The 9,770-nt window shown below is 33.6% G+C and overlaps 2 protein-coding genes across 5 annotated transcripts in view; one reads left to right on the forward strand and one right to left on the reverse strand.

Annotated features, from left to right (window-relative positions):
• Positions 1-2,319, forward strand: part of LOC108753569 (fibrillin-2-like) — a 37,072-nt gene extending 34,753 nt beyond the window's left edge. For 2 of the 3 annotated variants that reach the window (XM_018495260.1, XM_018495269.1), the window contains exons 41-43: positions 20-172; positions 233-436; positions 933-1,151. In XM_018495260.1, the coding sequence (XP_018350762.1) occupies positions 20-172; positions 233-436; positions 933-1,151 (576 nt within the window). Of the gene's footprint in view, positions 1-19; positions 173-232; positions 437-932 lie in introns of all 3 variants that reach the window. The other variant, XM_018495279.1, reaches the window with a different exon arrangement.
• Positions 2,320-4,881: 2,562 nt separating this feature from the next.
• Positions 4,882-7,962, reverse strand: LOC108753297 (aldose 1-epimerase-like). Of its 2 annotated transcripts, none has more exons than XM_018494786.1 (7): positions 7,713-7,962; positions 7,336-7,466; positions 6,938-7,131; positions 6,684-6,857; positions 5,837-6,075; positions 5,553-5,718; positions 4,882-5,126 (listed from the first exon to the last, which is right to left on the reverse strand). In XM_018494786.1, exons 1-7 carry the CDS (start codon positions 7,808-7,810, stop codon positions 4,923-4,925), a joined length of 1,206 nt encoding a protein of 401 aa, XP_018350288.1. In that variant the 5' UTR covers positions 7,811-7,962; the 3' UTR covers positions 4,882-4,922. The 2 variants fall into 2 exon arrangements, with proteins under 2 accessions (XP_018350288.1, XP_018350279.1); XM_018494777.1 differs by having other exon boundaries at positions 5,538-5,718.
• Between the last annotated feature and the right edge of the window lie 1,808 nt (positions 7,963-9,770).

Below are 9,770 nucleotides of genomic sequence, written 5' to 3' on the forward strand. Positions count from 1 at the left end.
TGATGAAATTTTACTGCAGGGTCACTGCCTGTCTACGATTAATCCATCGCACCAAGGACGCTACGATGAGGATATCGGTAACGTGCCAACTTTCCAAATCAATCCTGATCCTTATCATATACCGCCGGCTGATGATAAGACGATTTCTACGGAAGGCTGTTTCTCATGCAAGGTATGCATTTATTGCTTCTTTTCTGTCGTAGTAATGCGGTAACACGGATTTTCAAATTAGATAAATGGAAAAGAACGGCATAGAAGAGGCGCTAAGAATAAATTGATAGATGGAAGAATCAGGACGAGTGGAGGCAAGATAAAGAAGAAACATCGCAACGCCAGGCCGAAGAGGCATCATCACGGAACAGAGCACACACTCAAGATAAATCTGCGTCAGACAAAACATCGTATGCGAATTGTCAAATTGCAATCTGCCATAGAGGTAATTTTTGCGTAATTTTGATCGATTTTAAGACGAATTTCATCTTAAGAGACGCTCGGTAAAAAGAAGTTCTTAAAATATTTTAAAAAATTTTAATATTTTTATAAAGATTATGAAAAATATCTTAAATTTCTTCAGATTTTATCAGTTTTTTTTAGAAATTATATAATGAGAAATCTTAGAATATGTCAGAAGATATATAAAAATTCTTTTAAAAATGTACATTCTCTCGGCATTCTCTTTTCAAAAGTGTTTTAATTTGTAAAAAAATCGAGAAATTTTCTAAAAAATTATAAAATTATATAAAAATTCCGGAAAATTCAGAAATTTATGTAGAAATTTCGAAAAAATTATAGAAGGACTCTAAGAAAAAGATTTGCCAGGAATCTAATTGTCTTTCTGACAAAATCTGAGATTTCGTCACGAAGCTATTTGATACTATTAGCTGTAATTGCGAGCTTTTCGAAAATGATGATCGACGATTATTACTCTACAGGACGAAGACGTAGATTATACTATTGTGCGGGGCAACAACAATAGGCATTTCGAGATTGTCAAGGAACGTGGTGTTTCCGCCCTACACTTTCGGCACCGATTGAAAAATCCTGGCGACTTTCGTTTAGTTATCCACGGTCGTCCTAAAAACACGACAGCAACGAGAACAGAATGGGAGAAACCGCTAACTTTCACGATCCATCTCATAGTCACGGAATAAGATCGTCAGAAAAAGGATCCAAAATAATCGGATTGTGTGAGAAAATCACTGCCCAACACTGCGTAACGCTTTCTCTTAGTCAATTTTGCGTAATTATCTCAAGCTACGGCAAAGTATTAAAAGCACCAACGTACGTAAGAGAGGGACGCGAATACAGGATGACACGTACAGTCAGTAATACAAGAGCGTAGTTATCAGTTCTTTGAAAGAAATATATTAAAAATTAAATACATTGTTGCACTCGTGTGACTATTTCGTGACAACGCACTTGCGTAAGCGTACCCGCACCACAGAAATAAAGAAACATTTGTTATAAAAGAACAGAACTCTTTATTCAGAAACAAAACACAGTGTATGAAAGTAAAGAGCAAAAACGAGCAAAGCACGTCCGAACACGACGACGGCTCAGCCTCAAATCTAATCTTATTGAAACGAATAAACTCTTGCAATGCTCTCCGGCAATGCGCTCTTCGATGTCACGATACAGGCGTTACACTGCCCTCCTTTTTGTAAATTGTCGTCCCGACAATGGTAGGAGTCATCCCTTCTACAAAAACAACGTTGGCTCTCTAAAGGAATCCCGGGCTCCCGATCAGCTTCCTGCTTCCCTACTGTACTGTTGCCATAGTTTGCCGAAGCACTGGTCTTCCTGGAGCCCATTCCTTTCTGACTAGGGCTTCTCTTTCCTTTTGAGCAGGATCCTTCTTCATTTCCTCCCTAAAAGATAGCTAATCTTCCGGAGGAAGGGCATCCCCTCGTCTTCTCAAAGGAAATTCTAATTTTCTTACCTCTTCTCTTGAGGCCTTGCATTCTCGTCTCCTTCTTTTTTCAGATAGCTTCTCATAAGATGCTTCTCATGAGATTTTCTGCTAAAGTTTTAAGTAGAAACCTTTAAACTTTGGAATGTGCTAAAGATGCTTTAAAATAAATATTCGTGTTTCTCAAAGTTTCACCTTTCGTAATTGATCACATATTTTTAATCGAATTTGCATCCGGAGATTGCGTAGACCAATCCACCGAACGACGTTATTTTTAAATTTGTAAACATTTTATAAAAAGCATGTCTCAGAAAGCATGATGAAAAGTTATAATTAATGGTATTGGTTAATAATGCCATAACTAACTAAATCCATTTTAGTGAACGTGATATACTTTTAAAATATAACTTTAATTTTTTTAATATTCTTAATATATAACTTTAATTTTTAATATGCGATTCTTTTCGGAGAACTGTACCGTTGACTACGCCCTTGTGCTACTGATGGTAAAAACCAGAAATCAGCAAAAGAGAACGCCCTCTTCTCAAACAAGTTTAAAATTTTTAATACAACAATGATCGAAGTGGAGCGCCTTGACCTTTTGTGTTCAATTGCGTGCGGAATGCATTATTTAACTGCCAGATAAATATATTATGTTACAAACGATTCTTTACGACTGCTATCTTATGAGGTTTTCATTATTTTCACACTGCTAATACCCAATCATACTTAGGGACGATATTCATAGTTCGACCTAATATTTAAAATCATCTCAAGTCTGATCATGGATAATCTTAAGGGGATGCTGAAGTGTCGGTTAAACTTTTTTTGTATTTCATTGGAGCACATGAAAGTATTATGTATTAAAATCGAAGGATTGGAAATTTCTTTTGTAATTCAAATAACAAAATTGATTGTTAATCTTAGTATTTGAATTACAAAATACAAAATACTTTTATGTTCCCATGGAATACAAAATACAAAATATTTTCATGTGTTCCCTGAAATCCAAATAAAAAATATAATTGTCTAAAGATGCCTCCAGACGATATAGCCAACATATGCCAATATTAGCAAATATCATACATATAACATACATGACATACATAATTATCCATATATTGAATGTAGTCAATATTTAGCGAATGTATGCAAAGTTGGCCTATACATTGGCCATATCATCTGGAGGCAGCTTTACACAAATAGAATATTTACACAAAGATATAAAAGATGATCACGTTAAATGAGTTACCTTCTAACGAGATCAGATTATGAATACCGACCTAAGATTTAATGTTTCATCTTTCCCGATAATCAAGAATTTATATATTGAAATAATCTTAATAAATATTCTATCGATGTTAATTAATCGCCAACGTTCATTAAAAATTAATAGGTAGAAATTTATAATCAATAATTCTCTGTGCGTCGTTAAGAAATAAGTGTTCTATCAATTTACTGCCTATAATTATTACGTAAATATAATACGATTAGATTAGAAGTAACACGCTAGAGATGTACAAACGCTAGATTACTATAGCTTTAAGCGAACGAACGCACGTGTACACATATACAAAAAAAGATATAGCTTTATATATTTATAAATTTTAGCTTGGAACGCGGCATGAATGTAGTCCCATGTACAAAATTAGTGCACTTTGTGCTTAAACCTCAAAGAGAATTTCTCATAATACAATCACCAACATATGGTTGCTTATATAATGTATCTATTATTACTTCGTGGCCTACATCACAGTAAGAATTTTAATTATGTATAATATACTAAAAAACATGTCAGTATAATAAAGATGTGAATAGAGTTTATTTAAAGCAACTTTCTTTTCTCTTTCTTTCTTGCATAAAAGTTACGACATTTAGCAAAAGTCCTTATTGTTAAATGTATTGTTTCGTGTTTCTCTCTCAGTGGGGTATATAGATATGCAAATATTTTCATTATCTTTAAAGTAACTTTATTTATTCATATTTTATAAACAAGAATGTATTTTCAATACTCTGTGATCCGCTAACAGAATAGATATCCAATATTTTCCGGACATATTATCCGGATATATCCGATCGGATTCCGAGACAATGTCTAAAAAGGCAGATCATTGAAGTCAAGCAGTATTATAAATTAATTATCTCAACATATGATCTTCTTTTAGCTTGACAAAAAATAAAAATAAAAAAATTAAGGGACAACATCACACGGTGTTCCCAAGCGGTCACCCATCCAAGTACTAACCGTGCTCAACGTTGCTTGACTTCAGTGATCAGACGAGAACTGGTAGTTTCCAACGTGATATGAAAGTTGTCTGATTACTTAAATTATTTGGGAACAATTTTAATTGATCTTAGTATTTTCACCGACGAAATACTATTAAAAATAGTCGGTCCTGGGCAAAATTTTTTGATCATTGATTCTTTTGATGACTTTAATACTCTCATTTAATAACTCTTTTATAATTATAGAAATTATGTTATATAAAAGAAATTGCACAATTCCATTTTTTAAAATAGTCATAACCTTCATATAACTATATTCAAAATCAATTTCTTCGGAAATTGATTGTACCATTACTTGTGATTGTATCCATTACTATCAGATCATATACCTTTTGTTTGAACATTGTTGCAACAATATATTATAATGTCTCCTACAAAATATTAGAAATACAATATTTCACAATATTGTTGCAGTATTTCAAATAAAATATTACAATTTCAATATTACAGCAATATTACTATAGTTTTTGTTGTATTACTATTAAAATATTGCTACTGCAATATTTCGTGTTGTAGAGGTATGTAGATAAAAAATGTCTTTTGTATATTTAAAAAATTCCTATCATTACAAGCGATATTTAATATAGATTATCAAATTGTCTCTCGTTTATTATTAAAAATGGTAAAATTGTAACAAATTTTACGTCAAAATGTAACGAAAGATTCTTTCAATATCAGGTAAAAATTAAACATTAAAAGAAATAAATTAAAATAACACAAAAATGTTTTATTCTTGGAAAAGCACACCAAATTTGTACGCCATGTCGTGCGTATACATCTTTCCAGGATGCAGCATGCAGGACGGAAAGTGTTCAATATTACCAGCATTAGGATAATTCTGGGGCGATAAAGCAAATCCGCCATGACGACGATAGGGAACACTTCCTTTGCCATAAATTTCTGTTGCTTTTTCCTTTGCAGTTTTCTTCGTCTATTCAAAATGTAATACTTTCAATAATTAAAAAAATATATTTAAGCTTTTTGTATAAAAAAATATTAAACTTTTAAATCTTGATAGAAATTCAAGGCGCTAATAATAAGTGTTTCACTGTTAAAACAAATGCAACAAAATTGAAAAATTTAATTTATATATTAACCATCAAACTGTTTAACATCTTTTACTTTTAAAATTAAATTAAAATTATTTAAAAGAATATTTGTCTTTTTTTATTGTTAGAGATATTATAACATTTTCACAGGCCCGTGAAGACTAAATCGACAAATACAATATTAATTTATTTTATGTTTCATTTAACTTCAATATTGATTTTAAAGTTATATTACTATATTTATTTTAAAAACTACTATACTTAATTTAAAAATAAGATAAATACTTAATTACAATCACACATTTTACCGATTTCCAGAAATTAATTTGCACATTCTTGTGGTTTCCCCAATCATGATCTTCTAAATCAGGAGGATAAATGTATTGATGTGGTAAATCGTTTCCTGTATAGACTTGTAATCCAGGATTATTCGAGTAAACCTCCAAAAATCGTCCGGAAGTAGGATGCAAAATTCTTTTCATACAATTCATAAAACAAATTGATTAAAAAAAAACATCTTGCATTATAGAATGCATTATAATGCATAAAATACTAAAATTAAATTTGACGTCGGATAATGCTGGAAGATTACCGAGCGTGGAAACGATAACACCAGCTGCTAGGACTGTTGACACATAAATTGTGGTTGTAACCACCACCCGGTATATCATATAATCGACGTTGGCTCAACTGTGCTGGTAAACGTAGTTCGCACGCTGTACCATCTACCGGATATATAACACTCGGCAAGTTATTCTTGACGTCCATGAAGATCCAACTATCGGCATTGACCGTGAGGATGTGTTTCTTCAACTCTTTCGAACCCATACCCTATCAAATTGTCTCTCAGTGCCGTATTACAATTAGAGAGAAGCTATAGTAGCACATAAAAAAAGCATTAAGACGTAAGCAATATAAGCAAATCAGTATTTTTTATTTCTTACTGTTTACGTTATGCCTTATACTGTCATTGGCTGACTCGCTTACTGCTTACGTTTTACGTTTTTCTGTATGCCATGACTCTAATTAGAGGTTTCCTATACAAATGGTTTTAATTGGAAAATAAATTTCAACTTCTAAGTTCAGAAGTTGATTTCTTATCCTTCCCTCCCCCAACTATACTTTTTTAAATTTTGTACGTCTGGCTTTTAATTTTTACAAATAATGAATACTTTCATAATCATAAAGTTGAAAGTTTCATAATCATAAATTGTATAAAAATTTTAAAAAATTATTGTACACTTTGTACAAATTAACGAGACAACAATTGATCTTAATTTTTTTCGATTAAAAAATTCATGCATCCGAAGCTAAAAAGATAATTTGAATATATTATTTATATGTTAGCTTTTTTTATTATAAGTCCCATATTTCTATCTCAGATAAATGTTGTTATTCTTAAGATACAAAGAGATCGATTTTTTGTACTTATGTCTTACATGTCCTGCGAGATTGAACAAACAGTAATTAGTGATGTTAACGGGAATAGAATTTGTGCTGGTGGCACGAATGTTAATGTGAAGTTGATTATCGTCCGTCCAGGTGTATTTAATTTGCGTTAACACATCACCGGGATATCTCTGGTTATACCTTTGGCTCAGATACGACATCACCTCGTCGAAGAATACAATATAAAACAAGCAATAATTTTACAATTTCGTAGCTCACTTTCAGGGAATAAGTTACATCGTACCACTTGATTGTTCACTATCTGCGACTGCCAATTAGTATTGTCGAACGCGGCCGTACCGCCATTGAAACGATCCTTTCCAGCCCTGTCATTAATCGACAAAGGATAAATTACGTTGTCGAGATGCATCGTACTACCGGAAATGCAATTGGCAACGCGGTCAATGATGCTTCCCATATATCTGTTCTTCAAATATCCTAATTATGTCAGCAACAACAGTAAATATTCAGTTAAAATGTAAGCTATGCATACTAAGTACTTGAATATTACACATAATTTCAAATGTAATTAAATTAAAAAGAGATATCATAAAAGATATCATATAATAACATAATTTAATTAATATGCTTAATTAATCTGTCCGTAAAAGACTATAATGCTTGTTCAAGCGAAAACTTTACCATCCATATTATCAAATCCTAAAACAACGTCGGCCAGTTTACCATCCCGATTAGGAACTTTGATTGACTGAATACTAGCACCCCAGGATATCAGACGAACAATCGCCTTGTGTTTATTCGTTAGAGTGTACCTGTCCATGTCAGAGGAGACATTTACGATCAGTATAACATATTGATTAAATAGAGGCAGTTTTCTAATATACAGAAAATACCTAGATTGCTTATTTTTATTAATTGTCTATTCAAACATATAGCAGAGCACAAAAATTCGTCATAGTGTCTGCAGAATGTCTAACTTTTGCCTCAATAATAATTATTCCAAATAAAACGATTTAAACTGTATCTTTTGCATAATTAACGATAATATTGTGTAATACCTTCTGACGATTTCGCGTGATTTTTCCAATTCAATACCAGGTAACCTTGGCACAAATCCAAAACCGTCCTCTTCAATCAAAGTATTTCCAAAAGACATGATTCGACGCTCAAGTAAATATTAAAACTGTAAAAATTAGCTATTCTTTCCCTTCATTCTTTAGATTACACTACTTGTGTCACATATTCTGATTTGTTGTGATCAAAGAAAATCTGATTGAAACGGTTACGCTTAAATTTGATTTTGAGAGAAACGTCTAGCCTCAAATTTAAAGTGTTGAAGTTAGCAATTTCAAATGCATACATCCAAACTTCCGTTTTGTTAATGCAAAACATCGTCAATTTCTCCATTTTGCCATCTTGACATTTTTGTACAAATATAAAGTATTTGCGAATAAATTAATTGCGATTCTTATTGAATATAAAGATATAGCTAAATGTTATAATGTTAACATTTGAAGAGTGTGAAATAAAAGTGAGGAATAAAAAGAAAAATGGATTTTTACATTTAATTTTTAACATTTTAGCTATTGAATGTCAAACGACCATCATAGTAACTATAACGAACTAATCATTCTGAATTAATATATTTTAAGACGCTCGCACGGAATGCTAAAGATTCAGGTTCGACTTTCAGCCGAGGTAATATTTTTCTCAATAAATAAATTTATTCACAAATTTTCAGCATATCAAGATCTCTTTAATAAATGTCTATTGAGCATCTGTTAAAGATATAATTTAATTGTGTACTACAAGTAGTTCAGCTGCATTTTAAGTCTAAAAAAAATTAATTCGGCGCGCAGTTCGAATGATTACCAATATAGTATATATGTGTGTATAAATTTACCTAGAATTATTTAAACATTAAAGATCAGACTTCGATCATTATGGAACTTTATTTCCTATTGATTATGTTTTCATATGTACGCTCTAATAAGATTCTTATTGTTTAATATATTTCAGTTCCTAATATACATTTGAATGTCTATCATTAACTCTCATCTTTTATCTGTCTGTAGTTGTCTCTCAGCAGTAAAGAGATAGAAAATGTATACATATAAAAATACATCGATGAATATTCCGAAAGCACATTTCAACCTCTAATTTGACATATTGTAGTTGTCCACATTCTGACAACCAACCTCCCACTTCCCTCTTCTCGATAGTACCGCCGAACGTGTCGGAAAAAAAAAAAAATCACGGATCGTGGTACCACACACGATTCGATTATCCTGCACGAGGGACACCGCTCCCTTTATCGCTCCCGGTTCGCGCCCTGATCGGGAAAAGCCCCCGACTACCCCGCTACCGCGCTGTGCTTTAGAACAGTCGATGGAAATAATTACATTAATGGCGTCGTCGACAAGAGAGCGGCACAACCCGGGCACACCACCTCTTCCCTCCTCCCTCGCTCGGAAGGCATCCCTCGAATGGCAGCGGAGCAAGCACCTCGACGGAAACGTAACGCTCCCTGCACCCCTGCCTAACGCCGCGTCGCGGCGCGAATTGTACAGAATGGCGCGTTCGCACCATCTCGCGCGGCGCGGAGCGGCGCGAGCAAACCCGCGCGAGCTTTCTTCGTCACAATAGCGTAATGCCATTCTCGACGCGGTAACGCGACAATGGTGCCGCATCCCGCTGCTGGAAAGTAATTATCTTAATGTTCTGACGAGCCGGCGCGGAATGGAGACACTCGCTGGAAACGACGACAACGTCGACGACAATTCGTCGTCGAGGACGATGGAGGAGGAAGGGTTGGTGGCTCCCGGGGCGGATTCGTCTTGCGTCAACCCGTTCTAGTCGCCGGGAACGGCGAGTGTGAAATGCGATCGATATGGGAAAACCGCGAATCCCGATGGTTCGCTCGTTTGCGCAAAGTGACGCATTTAGTTGTTATTGTTAAATTAAATTACATACACAATCTCTTGTATTAAGCGAAGGCTAGGACAGAAATTTCACATATTTCGTTCACATTCAATCTTTCTCACTTTTAACAAAATAATTCTTATAAGACTTACGAATGTAAAAAAATTTGCCAAATTTATTATGCGCATTTTATT

The sequence above is a fragment of the Trachymyrmex septentrionalis genome, unplaced genomic scaffold (genome assembly GCF_001594115.1).
Source record: "Trachymyrmex septentrionalis isolate Tsep2-gDNA-1 unplaced genomic scaffold, Tsep1.0 scaffold114, whole genome shotgun sequence".
NCBI lineage: Eukaryota > Metazoa > Arthropoda > Insecta > Hymenoptera > Formicidae > Trachymyrmex > Trachymyrmex septentrionalis.

Bases quoted from the DNA above. Each gene is read 5' to 3' on its own strand.
- LOC108753297 (XM_018494777.1), bottom strand. From the start codon at position 7,810: ATGTCTTTTGGAAATACTTTGATTGAAGAGGACGGTTTTGGATTTGTG. The intron at 7,467-7,712 runs GTATTACACAAT...TGACATGGACAG, and splicing joins TCACGCGAAATCGTCAGAAG to GTACACTCTAACGAATAAAC. The intron at 5,127-5,537 runs GTAATTAAGTAT...CATTTTGAATAG, and splicing joins AATCGGTAAAATGTGTGATT to ACGAAGAAAACTGCAAAGGA.